This window comes from Salvelinus fontinalis, chromosome 11 (assembly GCF_029448725.1).
Source record: "Salvelinus fontinalis isolate EN_2023a chromosome 11, ASM2944872v1, whole genome shotgun sequence".
Classification (NCBI taxonomy): domain Eukaryota; kingdom Metazoa; phylum Chordata; class Actinopteri; order Salmoniformes; family Salmonidae; genus Salvelinus; species Salvelinus fontinalis.
The window spans coordinates 35,892,588-35,912,433 of NC_074675.1; the positions used below are offsets into that span (position 1 = coordinate 35,892,588).

The following is a 19,846-nucleotide window of genomic DNA, read 5'->3' on the forward strand; positions in this document are numbered from 1 at the left end:
ACACACACACACACACACACACACACACACACACACACACACACACACACACACACACACACACACCTGTCTCCAATGAGGTCAGGATGTGCTGGGCTGGAATCAGGGCTCCCCTGGGCTCTCTGTTGAAGCTGGCGCACCATACAATACAGCTCCACCTAGGGGACAGGAGGTATAATACAATAATATATAACAAAAATAATGTATACACACAGAAAGAAACCATACAATACAGAGTCAGTCAGTTGACAGAACGACGTGTGTGTGTGTGTGTGTGTGTGAAAATGTCCTCTCACCTTGTCCTTGTTGTGGTAGGGTCGTATGTTGTAGAGTCGTGAGGTGGGGAAGAGAGGAGGAGGGTGGCTGAACAGTTCACTGTTACTGCCTATAGGGAGAAGCATCTGTAGGACAGACAGAAAATGTCAAACAAGCTGGTGAAAGTAAGCAAGACACAATATATGGAAAATAAATGTATTTTTAAATGAATATATTTTCTTATACATGCGCTTACATTAAACAACATAACACACACAGACTGGACTTTTTGCAAACTGGAAACCAGTTGTGCCAGGAAAATAACCTCTCACCCAACAGCAACAAAACTAAGGAGTGAATCGTGGACTTCGGGAAACAGCAGAAGGGGCACCCCCCCATCCACATCAACGGGACCACAGCATAGAAGGTGGAAAGCGTCAAGTTCCTCGGCATACACATCACTGACAAACTGAAATAGTCCACCCACACAGATAGTGTGGTGAAAAAGGCTGAATCACAACCGGCTGTGATTGAGAGTCCCATAGGGCGGCGCCTAATTGTCCCAGCGTCACCCGGTTTTGCCGGTGTAGGCCTCATTGTAAATATGAATTTGTTCTTAATGATTTGCCTACTTAAATAAAGGTTAAAAAAATGTATAAAATAAAACAGGAGGCTGAAGAATTTTGGCTTGGAACCTAAAACCCTCAAACTTTTACAGATGCACAATTGAGAGCATCCTGTCGGGCTGTATCACCGCCTGGTACGGCAACTGCAACGCACGCAACCGCAGGGCTCTCCAGAGGGTGGTGCAGTCTGCCTAACACATCACCGGGGGCAAGCTACCTGCCCTCCGGGACACCTACAGCACTCGATGTCACAGGAAGGCCAAAAAGATCATCAAGGACAACAACCACCTGAGCCACTGCCTGTTCAACCTGCTATCATCCAGAAGGCGAGGTCAGTACAGGCGCATCAAAGCTGGGACCGAGAGACTGAAAAACAGCTTCTATCTCAAGGCCATCAGAATGTTAAATAGCCATCACTAGCACATTAGAGGCTGCTGCCCTATATACATAGTCTTGAAATCAATGGCCACTTTAATAATGTTTACATATTTTGCATTAGTCATCTCATATGTATATACTGTATCCTATTTCACTATATCTTAGTCTATGCCGCTCTGACATTGCTCATCCAAATATTTATATATTCTTAATTCCATTCCTTTACATTGTGTGTATTGTTAGATATTACTTGTTAGATATTACTGCACTGTTGGAGCTAGAAACACAAGCATTTCGCTACACCCACAATAACATCTGCTAAACACGTTCATGTGACATATAAGATTTGTTTGAGACATACACACACACACTGTCCTACCTGCAACTCTCCGGACACTCCCCCTTTGAACACCCAGGGTTCTGACTCCACCCCCAGTAACTCTGCCCCCGTGGTCGTCCCGCACCCTATCAGAGATGAGAACCCGCCTGTCAATCACACAACATTTAAGGAAGACCATGCCCAATTTCATAACGACCCAATGAGGGATCAGGGTTGAAGGATCAGGGGTCAGAGACAGTGGAGGGGTCAGGGGTTGGGGGTGGAGGATCAGGGTTGAGGGGTCAGGGGTCGCCTCTACTCACAGTGGAAGCAGTTCCTCCAGGAACCCAACGGAGAGCTGTCACTTAACACACGCCCATCTTAGACAGAAAGAGAAAGAGGGGGGAGGACAGATAAAGGGAGAGGTGGAGAGAAAGAAGAGTATAGTAAATCTTACAGTGTATGCTTTATCCAAGTTTAAATGTTTTTTCTGTCCTTAGCCCCTCTCTCTCTCTCTCGCTCTCCTTCTCCCTCCCTCCCCCCTCTACTCACCGAGCCAGCAGATGAAGGCCTTGGCCACCAGTGCAGTGTTTCTGAGGTCCCATACGTAAGGGTAAAGGTCATACAGCACGGCCTTGCTCACTCCACTCACTACACTACTGTGCAGCGCTGCAATCTCCTCACACACACCTAGGAACCCGGCCGCTCGGCCACGCCACTCCTCCGCCTGCAACACACGCACTGACACATGAATTCACACACAAGCATGAAGGCACACACGCATGCGCACACACATTACCTCGTACCCTTGCACATCGACTCGGTACTGGTATACCGTGTATATAGCCATGTTGTCGTTACTCATTGTGTAGTTATTCCCAGTTATTATCTTTCTATTATTTTCTATTTTTCTCTCTGCATTGTTGGGAACGCCCCTTCAGTAAGCATCACTGTTAGTCTACACCTGTTGTTTGCGATGCATGTGACGCATAATTATTATTATTTTTTAAATATTTTTTTTTAACTAGGCAAGTCAGTTAAGAAGTTAGTTCTTATTTACAACGACGCTGGGCCAATTGTGCGCCGCCCTATGGGACTCCCAATCACGGAGAGTTGTAATACAGCCTGGATTCGAACCAGGGTGTCTGTAGTGACGCCTCTAGCACTGAGATGCAGTACCTTAGACCGCTGTGCCACAAATGCAATATATATATATTTTTTTACATATTGTACATACACACACATACATACAGTTGAGATGCCATCACAGATACAGTAAATGGGCACACACAAACACACACACAGACCTTCTGCGGCGGCCCCTTCTTGTCGTTAGCGCTGACCAGGTGGCAGTGTTCTTTGAGCCAGGTGAGGTCCTGTAACAGTCTCTGGGCTGACGGGCCGTGCTCATGGGGAAGGTAGTGGAGACCTACCAGCAGCCGGATTTGGGACTCGCTTAGAGGAGCCTTCCCAACACACAGCACCCCCCCTGGACCCATTGGCTGGCCTGGCCCTTGTTGGAACTGGTTGTTGTGGAGTTTCTTCTCTCTCTCCTCTCCGTCTCCTGCCTCACTCCTTCCTTCTTTCTCCCCCCTCCACACCCCTTCCTCTCCCTCAGGGCTGGAGGGGGGAGGGCTGTCCCCCTGCGGAGGTTCTCTAGGGGGTTTGGGGCGACCTTCTTTGGTGGTGGGGTGACAGTTTTCACTCTCTAGGGTCCCCGACTTTTGACCTGATGACCTCTGGTCTGCCTGTCTGCTCTGGCGACCTGTGGAGAAGTCACACATATAGAACTAGAATGAGTAGAACTTTAGAATTTGAATGATTCAAATTATAAAACTAGAATGAGTAGAATTATAGAATTACAATAAGAATAATTAAAATGAGAATTATAGAATTAGAATGAGAAGATTGATAGAATTAGAATTGACACAGATCTGAATCCACATCAACATCAGGATAAACAGTTGAGATCAAGCTTCTGTGTCTTTTCAGTACCTGACACACACACACACACACACACACACACACACACACACACACACACACACACACACACACACACACACACACACACACACACACACACACACACACACACTACCTGGCTGCAGTGGTTGGCTGAGCTCTCCCATCCAGTCGTGCAGTGCAGTAGACAGCGCCATCTCTGGACAGTACTGGTACTCCTCATCTACACACATACATGTACACACACCATGGTTAGGAACACAGAAAACCATGGTGAAGAATACACCACTCACACCATTGTTAGAAACACATACACACACACACACACTATGGTGAGAAATACACATTCACTCACACAAAACAACAAACACTAATGGATCACTAGTCACTTTCATAATGCCACTTAAATAATGTTTACATATCTTGCATTACTCATCTCATATGTATATACTGTATCTTATACCATATATTGCATCTTTCCTATGCTGCTCGGTCATTGCTCATCCATATATGATGATACACAAATCCTTTACTTAGATTTGTGTGTATTAGGTAGTTGTTGTGGAATTGTTAGATTACTTGTTAGATATTGCTGCACTGTCGGAACTAGAATCACAAGGATTTCGCTACACTGCTAACCATTTTGATTTGATATGACACACATGGTTTGTCAAAATGTATGTGAAAAGTAGTTCAGTCAGAACTTGAGTAAAATGTATATATGATGATGTCATACTATTTTTTGCAAAGCAAATATAATGAGCCAGTCAGATCATTTATCACACTGGCCTCACCCCCAACCTTCTATCGTAACCTTGGTGATAGCAGTTAACCTCCATGTAACCATGGTGATAGTGGTTACCCCTAGGCGTGTGGAGGCACTGAGTGTTCTGATTCTCAGCCCACTCACCCGCTCCAGTCCTCTCTTTATCTCTCACTCCTTCTTTCCCTCTCTCTCCCTCCCACTCCCTCTCTCCCTCCATTGTCTCTTTATCCGTTCTCTTTCTCCGTTATTGTCCATCACTCTTCTATCCTTCCTTTCTGACCTCACTCGGTTCATGTCTTCTTTTCTACACCCCTTACTTGTCTTTTTGATCTCATGCTTTTGAGCTTAATTTCTCTTTCCTCTCTTGAATGCCTCCGTCTTTCCTTCCCTCTCCCTTCCCTCTCTCTCTAATCCCTCTATGATGTTGTCACTGTGGATAACGTCAGTCTAAGGGTCTACTGCTCTGATAGTGTCAGTGGACCCTGTGTGTGTGTGTGTGTGTTTATCTATAACACCCTGTCGCTTATCTGTCCAAAAATATTTAGTTGACATCAACCTTCCTCCTCTCTCGCAACTATCCTTCCTCCTTGCCTCCTACCTCACTCATCCACTATCCATCCCTCTCCCTCCTCTCGCCCCCCTCCCTTCCTCCCCCCAATCCCTCTATGATGTTGTCACTGTGGATAACGCTAGTCTAAGGGTCTGCTGCTCTGATAGTGTCAGTGTACCCAGTGTGTGTGTGTGTGTTTTTCTTTAACACCCTGTCTGTCCAAAATTATCCTTCCTCCCTGCCTCCTCCCTCCCTCACCCATTATCATCCCTCTCCCTCCTTCCCCCTCCTCTCTTCCATCTCCCTTCCCTCACCCCTTTTCTTACCCTTCTTCTCCTCCCTCCCAGTGCGGTACCAAGTCCCCAGCGTGTGCAGGGGTATGTAGTTGGCCTCGAACTCGCAGTTGGGGTTAAGCAGCAAGCCCCGGAGTTGGGTGGCAAGCTGGGGGTAGCGACCCTTGAAGGGACCCAGGAAGAGACGTCTGGAATCAGAGTCACAATAAGAGTCAACCTTATTCACCAAGTACCAAGAAAAGGGGTGAGGGAAGGGAGAGGGAAGAGAGGAGGGGGAAGGAGGGAGAGGGATGATAGTGGGTGAGAGAGGGAGGAGGCAGGGAGGAAGGATAATGCACCAATAATTTGATCTGGTGAAATGGTGCTGACAATGTCTTACAATAAACAAAATATACCGACAAAATATCGAAGACCTTATATTATCTTCCCATCTCAATTTATCTTATCCTACCTGGAGTCGTAGTCATTTGCGTGCAGGTTGTCCCACACCAGAGGAGGGCGCTGTAGGACAGACTGTACTTCAGACAGACCCTCTACACTCAGCTCTCTAGAGATTACCTTACTACCTGAGGGGAGAGAAGCAAAATGACATATATTATATATTATAATATATATTACATATACAGCCTGGTCCATAATTAGTGGCACCCTTGATAAAGATTAGCAAAAAAGATGATACAATAAATAATACAAATAGTGAGCTATATTCTATGCCCCCCAAAATTGATAAACAATAAAAAGTTATATTTTTTATAAAAAAGATGGTCAAAAGTATTGACACCTCAGTTTCAATACATTTCAGTACCTTTCAATACCCCACCTTGCGAGGATAATGGCACTTTTTCTAAAATGTTTTTTGAGATTGGAGAACACACTGTGAGCGATCTAAGAGGTCAGACACACCAAAAAATCTCAATGCTGATAGGTACTTAGCACAGTAGGAGGCCGTTCCTTCTCTTGTTAGAACAAAAGACGTACTGTGCTGCGTACCAACCTGGTACCGACGAACCTGTCGTTTCTACTTGCAGAATCGCAATGCTCGTCAGTGGCGGATAAATTGACTTTGAGCCAATCAAAGAGCAAAAACCTCCACGTGAGAGAGTCGACAGGAGTGACAACAAAAAGGGGAAAAAAGGACACTTTTCTCAGTGTAATCCCACTCATTTCATCAGAAGGATAGGTAGTTAATGAACATCCCCAAAGTATAAATATACTGTAGAACAGCTAATGTAATGAAGCAGAGCCAGACGGAATACCTGCCTAGCGCAGGGATGCGAGTGCATCATTGCACCTAATTGAGTGGTTTTGCACACCCGTGACCCATTATTTGCTCTTATGATTCAGAGGCATATTAAAACACTGAAACTGGAAATGCATCTCTCAGTAACATATTCAAACAACAAAGAAAATCTTTCTATTTCAAGCCCAGATTGAAGTAGAATTCATTTAACTGTGATCAATCCATGATAAGGACATGCGCATTAATAAATTGAGGGAACACATTTTTATATTGAGGGCCTGGTTTTTATATTGGGGGAAAAAAGGGAACAGAAGAAAAATAACGAAGGAATGGATTAGCCTGGCCTGTTTTTTTTCTCTCACCGACGGGGCTCTGTACAATTGCTAAAACTAAAACAATAAATCTGCATAATACATATATTTTTTCTAGAGCAAGTCTTTACATCTAACTAAGGATTTTAGTGCTTGAAGAAGGATTTTTTTGTCAGGTGTGATAAATGTGCACTAGTTCATTAGTTAGCTAGCAAGCCACACCTCAAATGAAACGAATGGGGTGGCAAATCCAGCACAATGCACACAACCAGTTTGCTTGCTAGCTAATGTTAGCATCGCCATTTGCCAGTTAGCACAACATAGCTAGCTAGGACCGACAACTGCTTCATTCAAAAACGAATGATCGTTCCTGTATATTTCCCCTCAAGCAGACACAGTGATGGCTCTCAAGGAACTACACTGTAAATGCTAACTGAAAACTGTATATCCTGAGGCTCCATTTATTGTAGCTGGAGATTTTAATAAAGAAAATCTGAGGGAAAAAAATGCTACCAAAATTGTATCAATATCTCCTGTGCTAATCGCTCATCAAGCACTCTTGACCATTGCTACACCCGCTTCCGGGATGGCTACAAGGCAAATCAGATCATGCCTCCCTTTTCCTCCTCCCCTCCTATAAGCAGAAGCTTAACCTTTTCACGTGAATTCCAAATATCTCTAACCGTCACCCCTGCGTGAGTTTTTTCATGCGCGTGATGTCAGAATGCTCTCACTGTTCCAAAATGTGATTGTTACGCAACAGGACAGTTACCCGCGCTGCCTTCAAACCAAGGTACACTGCCTGCTAACTATCAATAGGCTATGTTTCAACTTGTCAATTTCAAATGATTTTCGAACAAGTTTTATTTTCTAACCACAGTTTGAATTGAGGTGTGATTCACCTCCTCATTAATTCGCATAAGTAGCCCATTTCACTCTTGCAACAATTTATGTTTGAGGCTTTACTGAGCGGACAAACTTCTCTCTTCAACGTGAGCCCAAGCACTTCGCCAGTGTTTCCCCAGATCAAGTATGAAGACATTACGCATCTCTAGTCAGAACAGGCCTTGCACAAACATTTTCCCCCAGCAAATTTTCTGGCTGGTGCCCACAATGCCTTCTTAGTTTTTTGTCTTACAAATTGGACTTTGGACATGTGTGCGTTCATATCAAAGTAAGTGGCTTATTATCTGTATATCGTGTTGTCGTTTCTGCTGTAGCACACCATATGTATATATGGATCATAATGTATTTACTGTTTTATTAACATGTTTTCTAGTTTTGGTGACAAATCATGCATTCCGATTCTTGCATAGATTGTAATGGACACATATGACGTGTGCAAAATACTTGAATGTTGTACTGATTAGAATGAGATAATGCTAAGCTATTTGCCGGATATGTGTGGCACCATGTTTGTTGACATACAATGCATTGTGTTTGTCACGTTAGCGTCTGTCAGACCAAAGATGTTATAACAAGGGATAGTTCACTCGTCTGACTTATGGTGCTTTCAAGACAACTGTGAACTCGGGAAAAAAATACTAGGTAAAATCATGACAGGTCGGAAAGGTCGGAAAGTCGGAGCTCTAGAAAGAGGCCAGAGTTCCCGAGTTGGAATTCCGAATTGGATGACCGTTTCTCCCCCTACGGTTAGGCTAGGCAGTAAGCTTGTATTTGATGTGATGATCTGTAAGGTGAAAACATTTGATTTGCTTTGTGATTTGTCAAAAACGGTAACAACAATGGTGTTTAGCCGTGTTTGTTGTGTTATACGTTCTGTTGCTACTGTTCCAAATCCCGTATTTGAGATTGTACGCTGCAGGGACCACTCAACAATGATCACAAATATGTGATTGTACGCATCAAAGGGTTAAACAGCAGGTACCCATGGTAAGGACTGTTCGAAGTTGGTCTGACCAATTGGAATCTATGCTTCAAGATTGTTTTGATCACGCGGACTGGGATATGTTCCGGTTTGCCTCTGGGAATAGTAAACTGAAAGCGCGAACCACCACATTTAACCACAGCTAGGTGACTGGGAGCATGGACGTCGTGTACAGTACAAACAGCCCAGCTATGCCCTCCGTAATGCAATCAAACAAGCAAAATGACAGTACAGGGACAAAGTGTAGTCGCAATTCAACAACTTAGACATGAAAAGTATGTGGCAGGGACTCCAGACAATCACAGATTATAAAGGGAAAGCCAGTCACATTGAAGACATCATCCCCTTGGTCCCGGACAAGCTAAACACCTTCTACGCCTACTTCAAAAGAAAACAGTGGCCCCAACGCAGGCCACTGCCGCTCATGAGGACTGTGAGCTCTCGTTCTCCATGACCAATGTGAGTAAGATATTTAAACATGTTAGTCCTCGCAATGCTGCTGGTCCAGACGGCATCCCAAGCCATGTCCTCAAAGCTTGTGCAGACCAGCTGGCTGGCTGGAGTGTTCAAACATATTCAATCTTTTTTGATTATGGACATATTCAATCTATACCAGGCCGTTGTCCCCACTTGCTTGGTATTTATATTTAGGCAGCGATTACTCTTCCCGGGGTCCAAACAGGAAACAAAACACAACAAATAAAATACATAATACAATATATAATACAGTGCAAAACAAAATGTATAAAAATGTCTCTCCACAGACCCCGTCGTCCCATAAGGTGTTCTTTGATCTGTGTTTTGAATCTGGTTTATTGCTAGCTTGAGTTACCTGGGGTGGCAGAGAGTTCCATGTAGTCATGGCTCTATTTAATACTGTGCGTTTCCCAGCCTCTGTTCTGGACCTGGGGACTGTGAAGAGACCTCTGGCTGCATGTCTTGTGTGGTACTGATGAGTGTCCGGACTGTGTGCCAACTGCTTGAACAGACAGTTTGGTAGCTTTAACCTATCAACACCTAGCACACAAGACCAATAGTGATGCAGTCAATCTCTCCTCAACTTTGAGCCAGGAGAGATTGACATGCATACCACTGACATTCACCCTCCATGTACATCTAAGTGCAATACGTGATGCTCTGTTCTGGACCAACGGCAATTTTACTATGTCCTTCTTTGCCGCACATGACCACACAACTGGACAGTAGTCCATGTGTGACAAAACTAGGTCCTGTAGGACATGCCTGGTTGATTTAGATGTTAAGAAAGCAGAGCAAAGCATTATCATGGACAGACCTCTTCCCATTTTAGTAACCATTGAGTCTATATGTTTTGACCATGGTAGCTTGCTATCTAGGGTTACACTCAGGAGTTTAGTCTCCTCAACTTGCTCAATAGCCACAGGTCAGTGGAAGGTCATTAGTAAAAACAGAAAACAATAATGGGCCAAGCCGGCTGCCCTGCGGTACACCCCACTCAACCGAATTTGCAATAGAGAAGCTTTTTTCAAAAAGTTTTCCAAGCACCGGCAAGAGGCTGTTTGGTTGGCTGTTTGAACTATTAAAGGGTGCTTTGCTATTCTTGGGCAGCGCAATGACCTTTGCCTTCCCCCAGGCCTGAGGTCACACACCGTATTCTAGGCTTAAATTGAAGATGTGGCAAAAAGGAGTCGCAATGTATTCCACTACCAACTTCAGAAATGTACCATCCAGATTGTCGGTACTAGGTGGCTTGTAAGTATTTATAGATAACAACAATTTCTTCACGTCTTCCACACCAACTTCGCAGAACTCAAAACTACAGTGCTTGTATTTCATTATTTTGTTCGTTTTGCATGAATATGAAGGATCAGCTTTTTTTGCTTGCATGTCATGCTTAAGTCCGCAAATCTTGTCAACAAATAAAGTTATTAAAGTGGTTGGCAATATCAAAGGGTTTTGTTATGAACAAGTCTGCCTCAATGGAAGACGGAACCAAGTTCGCTTATTTGCTTAGAATTTAATTTAAGGTACTCCAAAGCTTTATACTATCATTCTTTATATAATTTCTTTGTTCCATAGAATACTTTCTTCTTCTTTTTGTTTAGTTACAATGCCATCAGAAACTATTCATACCCTTTGACTTACAGCGCATTCGGAAAGTATTCAGATCCCTTCCCCTTTTCCACATTTTGTTGTGTTACAGCCATTTTTCAACATGAAAACATGTTTAGACATTTTTGCATATGGCCTCCCGAGTGGTGCAGCGGTCTAAGTCATTGCATCGCAGTGCTTGAGGCGTCACTACAGACCCCTGGTTTGTCCCCAGGCTGTGTCACAACTGACAGTGACCGGGAGTCCCATAGGCATTGTGAGGGTTTGGCCGGGGGGGGGGGCTTTACTTGGCTCATCGTGCTCTAGCAACTCCTTGTGGTGGGCTGGGCATCTGCGGGCTGACTTTGGTCGTCAGTTGAATGATGTTTCGTCCGACACATTGGTGCCGCTGGCTTCCGGGTTTAGTGGGCGTGTGTTAAGAAGCGCAGTTTGGCGGGTGATGTTTTGGAGGATGCATGACTCAACCGTCGCCTCTCCCAAGCCTGTTGGGGAGTTGCAGCGATGAGACAGGATTGCAATTGGACATCACAAAATTGGGTAAAAAAATTAATAAAAACTAGTTTTATTAAATTTAAAAAAATGTTGCCACGTTTATGAGAAATTAAATACAGAAATCGAATTTACATAAGTATTCACACCTGAGTCAATACTTTGCAGAAGCACCTTTGGCATCGATTACAGCTGTGACTCTTTCTGGTTAAATCTCAAAGAGCTTTCCACACTTGGTTTGTGCAACATTTGCCAATTATTATTTTCAAATTCTTCAAGCTATGTCAAATGAGTTTTTAACCATTGCTAGACAACCATTTTCAGGTCTTGCCATAGATCTTTAAGTAGATTTAAGTCAAAACTAACTCGGCCACACAGGAACATTCACCGTCTTCTTGGTATGCAACTCCAGTGTATATTTGGCCTTGTGTTTTAGGTTATTGTCCTTGTGTCTAGTGGAAAGCAGACTGAACCAGTTCTTCCTCTATGATTTTGCCTGTACTTAGTTCCATTTCTTTTTTATCCTGAAAAACTCCCCAGTCCTTAACGATTACAAGCATACCCATAACATGATGCAGCCACTACTATGCTTGAAAATATGGAGAGTGGTAGTCAGTAACATGTTGTATTGGATTAGCCCCAAACATAACACTTTATATTCACAACAAAAAGTGAATTGCTTTGTCACATTGTTTTGCAGTTTTACTTTAGTGCCTTGTTACAAATAGGATGCATATTTTGGAATAATTGTATTTTCTACAGGCTTCCTTCTTTTCACTCAATTAGGTTAGTATTGTGGAGTAACTACAATGTTGTTGATCCATCCTCAGTTTTCTCCTATCACAGCCATTAAACGCGATGGTGAAATCCCTGAGCGGTGTCCTTCCTCTCCGGCAACTGAGTTAGGAAGGACACCTGTATCGTTGTAGTGACTGGTGTATTGATACACCATCCAATGTGTAATTAATAACCACCATGCTCAAAGGGATATTCAATATCTGCTTTTTTATTTTTACCCATCTACCAATAGGTGCCCTTCTTTGCGAGACATTGGAAAACCTCCCTGGTCTTTGTGGTTTAATCAGTGTTTCAAATTCACTGCTCGACTTAAGGACCTTACAGATAATTGTATGTGTTGGGTACAGAGATGAGGTAGTCATTCAAAATCATGTGAAACACTATTATTGCACAGTTTGCGTCCATGTATCTTATTTTTTTACTTAATCAAATGTTTACTCCTGAACTTAAGGCTTGCCATAACACAGGAGTTGAATACTTATTGACTCAAGATTATTTCAGCTTTTCATTTTTTATTTAATTACATTTGTAAAAACCTTCTGAAGATACTGTATATTTTTTCAATTTACTGTATGTTTGCCAATCTGCTGTGTTGTCAGACTTATTTGCTATTCCCTTTGCCTCATTCCTCTCAGCCATACAGTTTTAAAATTCTTCACCTATGCATGGGGATTTGGTAGTTCTAACAGTCTTGATGGGCACATGCCTATAAGTAACCAGAAGAACCAATTTCCTAAATACTTCAATTGTGGCGTCAGGTTGTTCCTCATTACACACATCAGACCAACAAATATTTTTCACAACTTTGACATCGCAAAACCTCTTGTATGATCGCTTATACACCACTTCAGGTCCAGACTTTGGAACTTAGTTTTTTCTAGATATGGCTATTATATTATGAATCACTATCCGATGGGTCTGGATAGTGCTTTAGGGAAGATTTTGGTCGCATTGGTAAAGATGTGGTCAATACACGTGGATGATTTAGTTCCAGTTCTGTTTGTAAATACCCTGGTATGTTGACTGATAACCTGAACCAGATTGCAAGTATTATTTACAGCTTGAAGCTTATTTTTGAGTGGACAACTTGGTGACAACCGGTCACCCAGACAATATACCTCTCTGTTGATATCACATACATTATCGAGTATTTCACACACAGTCCAAATACTGACGTTTAGCATTCAGTGGTCTATAGCAACTTCCTATGAGAATAGGCTTTAGGGGAGGCAGATTAACCTGTAGACATCTGACATGAGATCCTCTCTCAGCCTAACACGGAACCTAAACCGGCTGCGCACGTGCGCCATCGTGCATACATTTATTTTGTCCCCCTACACCAAACACGATCACGACACACAAATTAAAATATCAAAAGCTCTGAACCAATTATATTTATTTTTGGGACAAGTCGAAAAGCATTAAACATGTATGGCAATTTAGCTATCTAGCTTGCACTTGCTAGCTAATTTGTCCTATTTAGCTAGCTTGCTGTTGATAGCTAATTTGTCCTGGGATATAAACATCGAGTTGTTATTTTACCTGAAATGCACAAAATAGTTTAATCTTGGCTTCATCAGACCAGAAAATCTTGTTTCTCATGGTCTGAGAGTCCTTTAGAGTCCATAACTCCAAGCGGGCTGTCATGTGCCTTTTACTGTGGAGTGGATCCATCTGGCCACTCTACCATAAAGGCCTGATTGGTGGAGTGCTGCAGAGATGGTTGTCCTTCTGGAAGGTTCTCGAATCTCCACAGAGGAACACTGGAGCCCTGTCAGAGGGACCATCGGGTTCTTGGTCACCTCCCTGACCAAGGCCCTTCTCCCCCGATTGTTCAATTTCTTTAACCTCATGGCTTGGTGCTGACATGCACTGTCAACTGTGGGACCTTATATAGACAGGTGTGTGCCTTTCCAAATCATGTCCAATCAATTGAATTTACCACAGGTGGACTCCAATCAAGTTGTAGAAACATCTAAAGGATAATCAATTGAAACAGGATGCACCTGAGCTCAATTTTTCGAGTCTCATAGCAAAGGGTCTGAATACCTCTGTAAATAAGGTTCTGCTTTAATTTTTTCTAAATTGACAAAATATATATATTTTTAACTGTATTTACTTTGTCATTATGGGGTATTGTGTGTAGATTGATGATGATTTTTTTTTATTGAATCCATTTTAGAATAAGGCTGAAAAAGCTGTGGGGTCTGAATACTTTCTGAATGCACTGTATTAATATGGGATTTTTTTTGTATATTTCTGGTTTCCTTGTTTGTTTTTAGTACCCTTCGGAGAGGCTGATCCAAGGTAAACATGTGTGATAGAAAAATTACCCGATTTGTTTGATATTAATAATTAGCTATTAATACAAATAGGAGGATATTTCTGTCCTGTTACACCGTACCTAAACCGGCCGCGCGCCATCGTGAGCAAATTGATTTTGTCCCCCTACACCAAACGCGATCAAGACACGCAGGTTAAAATACCAAAACAAACTCCGAAACAATTATATTAATTTGGGGACAGATAGCATTAAACATCTATGGCAATTTAGCTAGCTAGCTTGCAGTTGCTAGCTAATTCGTCCTATTTAGGTAGCTTGTTGTGGCTAGCTAATTTGTCCTGGGATATAAATGTTGAGTTGTTATTTTAACTGAAATGCACAAGGTCCTCTACTCCGACAATTAATCCACACATAAAACGGTCAACCGAATCGTTTCTAGTCATCTCTCCTCCTTCCAGGCTTTTTCTTCTTTGGACTTATATGGCGATTGGCAACTAACTTTCATAAAAGGTCTATTACCACCACCAACCTCCGTTTGTCTTTGTCACCCACGTGGGTATAACCAATGAGGAGATGGCACGTGGGTATCTGCTTCAATAAACCAATGAGGAGATGGGAGAGGCAGGAATTGCAGCGCGATCAGCGTCAGAAATAGAACTGACTTCTATTTTAGCCCTCAGGCAACGCAGATGCTCGTGGGTGCAATAATTAAATAACATGTAAGTCTAAATGTATTTTGCAGCGCACGCGACGCGAGCGGTGTAGTCAGCATGCTAGTGTCTGTGTTTTTATGGTCTCCACTCTAGTTCCCTGCAGCTAATCTGGGCGTATGGTCATAAGAGATGGCTTGAGCTGACAAATGAGTTAAAGACTGCATTACATAGACAAGATGTGGTGGGTGTAACCGAGATAGCCAGGAGTTTAGAACAATTCCTCATTGTCTCTAAATTATCCTTGCATCTGGGAAACTAAACCAGGGTGGGGTTAAGACAACCCATGTGCAGATAACAACATGATGAACCCAGAGTGGCTTATGATGCTCCTTGGTCTGCATGAGGGGGGTTGAACCAACCATGACTGAGCATTGTTAGTGTCAGCTTTATATTAGTACTCTACATTTGTGTAAAGGTTTGGTTACTCGGTCCAACACTCAAGGGTGGGAGGTGGGGTGGGTCAACCAGCCTCATTATTGCAATAATTAAATTGATATTAAATAAAGATGATTGTTTGAAGAAATGACCAAATCTTTTTCGGTCCTGAATTTCCACGACACGTCAGTGACATTTACATTTGAGCCAATGGTACTGAGTGGGCTGCTCACATTGGACCTCTTCATAAGGCAGATAGTTTCCACTGTGCAAACAGTGGAATTAAATTCTATGGGCATATGATTATTGCTGACAATACCCTTTGAGCTCACAGTTAAAATAACATAGATTAGGTTACTTACATTTACTGCAGTTCCAATTCTCCAGGATATAATATGATTTCCATGTCCTCTGCTGCTTATTATGACAGGGAGGACTGGAGCGCTACCAAACCCAGACAGTTAGTCTCTTGAGCAGTTCGCTATGTTGATGTTAAAATCTGGGAACCCCTTCGTTTAGGATGAATCCTGACTCTTTTAAAATAGTGTTGGTTGCCCCCACAGCAAGTCACTGGAGTGTTTATGGACATATTCAGTATTTTTGGTTAATGGACATATTCAATCTCTCCCTATCCTTGTCTGTTTTCCTCACTTGCTTCGTTGTACACCACTATTCCTGTACGAATGTATGGCAACGCACATCTCCAACTCAATCATCAAGTTTGCAGACGACACAAAAGTGGTAGGCCTGATTACAAAAAACGATGAGACAGCCTACAGGGAGGAGGTGAGGGCCCTGGCAGAACGGTGCCAGGAAAAAACCCTCCCCTTCAACGTCAACAAAACGAAATAACTGATTGTGGACCTCAGGAGAGAGCAGAGAGAGCACGCTCCACCCACATTGATGAGGCCGCAGTGGAGAGGTGAAACGCTTCAAGTTCCTTGGTGTGCACATAAGACAACCTGAAATGGTCCATCCACACATTGTGGTGAAGAAGGTGCAACAGTGCCTATTCAACCTCAAGAGGCTTAAGAAATTTGGCTTGACCCCTAAGACCCTCAAAAAGTTCTACTTATCCACCATTGAGAGCATTCTGTCAGGCTGTATCACCGCCTGGTACACAGGGTGGTGCGGTCAGCCCAAAGAATCACCAGGGGTACACTGCCTGCCCTCCAGGACATCTACAGCACCCGGTGTCACAGGAAGGCCAAGAAGATGATCAAGGACCTCAGTCACCCGAGCCACGGCCTGTTCACCCTGCTACCATCTAGAAAGCGGAGACAGTACAGGTGCATCAAAGCTGGGTAGAAAAGACTGAAAAACATGTACAGTACATAATCATTGAACACTGGTATCTTCAGTAATGTTTATATACTGTTTAACCCACTTTATATGTATATTCTGTATTCTAGTCAAGGCTCATCCTAGACAACTACCACTGTACACACCTTTTCTATTCATATGCTGTCCATACTGTTGTCATGACGTTGGCCTGGGGGTAGGTTTATGACAGTCATAAATACCTCTTTCCCCCCTCCCCCGTTCCTCTTCCCTACTGATGTGACATAAGAAAACCCCTTGGTTAACATAGAGATTCTGGGAACATCAGAAGTTGGGGGAAATGAACTATATTCTGGTAATCCGACCAACTGAACATATGCGGTGGTACAGAAGGTATATTATGTCAGTTCGGTTGCCCTCTGACACATTCTCATCAATGATAGAATGACATAAACTCTACTGTGGAAAGTCTAAACGTCAGAGGTATCGGATTCACATGGAATTGTTGTTTAATTCAAATGTTTGAATATGAAATCATTTGTGAAGAGATGAAATGTAATATTAGCTTCCAAATGAGAGATTTGGGTTTTCATAAGTTTGGCCTCTACTCAACCAGTGGCCCGCCCCTGTGAAGAGACATGGGTTACAAACTTTTCAGACACACCCCTCTCCCTCCACTATAAAAGCCATTGACAAAAATATAACTTCCTGTTCCGGGGACACTAGGATGACGATCCGATGTCAGAATGGTTCAGATAATAACTACAGAACTAAGCCAACATCAGCATGGACTTTGGTTGTAAATGGTATGAACTTTGAACTCGTATTCACTACAGAAGTGATACCTCCTAGCCGTTGAGTTAGCAACAGCTGCTACAAACGCAGGTTAGGAAGGACAGTCAGAGTATCCCGTTTACTCCACAACAACGTTACCACATATCCAGTGACCACCAGAGACATTCTTCAAAGGACAGAGGACTCGGGTTGGCGATATGGTCTTCATCTACCACCAACCTACTGAAGCGCAGCTCAGAGTAAATATTTATTGCATTTTCCTTTTTCAAATGGGCGGTAATTTAGAATGCATAAGATACTGTATTTACGATAGCACAGCTCGCCTATGTTCCAGTCTCCCGCTCTTTCACTAAAATCCCGCCCCTTTTCTTTGTGTAACAAGCTGTCATATATATTCCGCCCCCGCTAGGGACGTTTGCCTTTATGACGGCAATTTGTTCTCAAGTTAAGATTTAATTGTGTATGTGTGATTCTGTGTGATTAGTTAAGTATTTAGTAAATAAATAATTAAACCCAATTTTGTATTGCTGATTCAACTTGTTAGCCAGGATTCTTGCAGATAACCAAGGATTTACAACTTTCAGATGAGACTGAATAAAATGACGATTAATGTGACTGCTATGGATGTAAAATATTACTAAATCTTTAAGAGTTTATTCGGAAGATAACAGCTCTATAAATATTATTTCGTGGTGTCCCTCTCTAGTTAATTACATTTACATGATTAGTTCAATCAGGTAATATTAATTACGGAGAAATTATTTTATAGAATAGCATGTCATAGCAATTAATCTGGCATAGCCAAAGACACGACCCTGTCTATACACACAATCATATACTGTTGAAGTCGGAAGTTTATATACACTCTGGCCAAATACATTTAAATTCCTGTAACGGCATTCCTCCTCCTCTTCATCTTCGGAAGAGGAGGAGTATTGAGGGAACCAAGGCGCAGCGTAGGGAACAGACATATTTTATTAACGAAACACGAACTTGATTAAACTAACAAAAACAACAAACGGTGTAGACAGACCTAGACGACGTACTTACATAAAACAAGAAAACGCACGAATAGGAACATAGGCTACACAAACCGTAAACAGTCCCGCGTGGTGTACAGACACAGACACGGAAGACAATCACCCAAAACGAACACTGTGACAACGCCTACCTAAATATGACTCTTAATTAGAGGAACGCCAAACACCTGCCTCTAATTAAGAGCCATACCAGGCAACCCAAAAAACCAACACAGAAACAGAAAACATAGAATGCCCACCCAAACTCACGTCCTGACCAACTAACACATATAACAAACTAACAGAAATAGGTCAGGAACGTGACATAACCCCCCCCATAAGGTGCGAACTCTGGGCGCACCAGCACAAAGTCTAGGGGAGGGTCTGGGTGGGCATCTGACCACGGTGGTGGCTCAGGCTCCGGGCGAGGTCCCCACCCCACCATAATCAATCCTAGCCTCCATCTCCCCCTAAAAATGTCCACCCTCATTTTACCCCCACAAAATCCTCTTAGTAACATCAATGACAGGGACAGCACCGGGACAGAGAGATAGATCAAGACAGAGGGATAGCACAAGACAGAGGGATAGATCAGAATATAGAGGTAGCTCAAGATAGAGAGGGAGATCAGGATAGAGGGGCAACTCCGGACTGAAAGGCAGCTCCGGACAGAGAGACAGCTCTGGACTGAGGGGCAGTTCTGGGTATATAGCCGTTTCTGGCTGAAGGGCAGCTCATGGCTGACTGACGGATCTGGACGCTCATGGCAGGCTGACGGCTCTCGACGCTCATGGCTGGCTGACGGCTCTCGACGCTCATGGCTGGCTGAAGGCTCTGGACGCTCATGGCTGGCTGACGGCTCTGGACGCTCATGGCTCTCTGGCGGCTCTGGACGCTCATGGCTCGCTGGCGGCTCTGGCAGATCCTGTCTGGTTGGCGGCTCTGGCAGATCCTGTCTGGTTGGCGGCTCTGGCAGATCCTGTCTGGTTGGCGGCTCTGGCAGATCCTGTCTGGTTGGCGGCTCTGGCAGATCCTGTCTGGTTGGCGGCTCTGGCAGATCCTGTCTGGTTGGCGGCTCTGGCAGATCCTGTCTGGTTGGCGGCTCTGGCAGATCCTGTCTGGTTGGCGGCTCTGGCAGATCCTGTCTGGTTGGCGGCTCTGGCAGATCCTGTCTGGTTGGCGGCTCTGGCGGATCCTGTCTGGTTGGCGGCTCTGGCGGATCCTGTCTGGTTGGCGGCTCTGGCGGATCCTGTCTGGTTGGCGGCTCTGGCGGATCCTGTCTGGTTGGCGGCTCTGGCGGATCCTGTCTGGTTGGCGGCTCTGGCGGATCCTGTCTGGTTGGCGGCTCTGGCGGATCCTGTCTGGTTGGCGGCTCTGGCGGATCCTGTCTGGTTGGCGGCTCTGGCGGAT

The 19,846-nt window shown here is 43.7% G+C and overlaps 1 protein-coding gene across 2 annotated transcripts in view; it reads right to left on the reverse strand.

The window, feature by feature from the left end:
* Nucleotides 1–19,846, reverse strand: part of si:dkey-183c6.8 (protein O-GlcNAcase) — a 60,337-nt gene that overhangs the window by 17,573 nt on the left and 22,918 nt on the right. For both annotated transcript variants that reach the window (XM_055938566.1, XM_055938565.1), the window contains exons 7-15: nt 5,604–5,718; nt 5,186–5,340; nt 3,680–3,766; nt 2,886–3,343; nt 2,131–2,305; nt 1,902–1,958; nt 1,639–1,724; nt 297–401; nt 67–158 (exon numbers count right to left, since the gene is read on the reverse strand). In XM_055938566.1, coding sequence (XP_055794541.1) covers nt 67–158; nt 297–401; nt 1,639–1,724; nt 1,902–1,958; nt 2,131–2,305; nt 2,886–3,343; nt 3,680–3,766; nt 5,186–5,340; nt 5,604–5,718 — 1,330 coding nt within the window. The remainder of the gene's footprint in view (nt 1–66; nt 159–296; nt 402–1,638; nt 1,725–1,901; nt 1,959–2,130; nt 2,306–2,885; nt 3,344–3,679; nt 3,767–5,185; nt 5,341–5,603; nt 5,719–19,846) is intronic.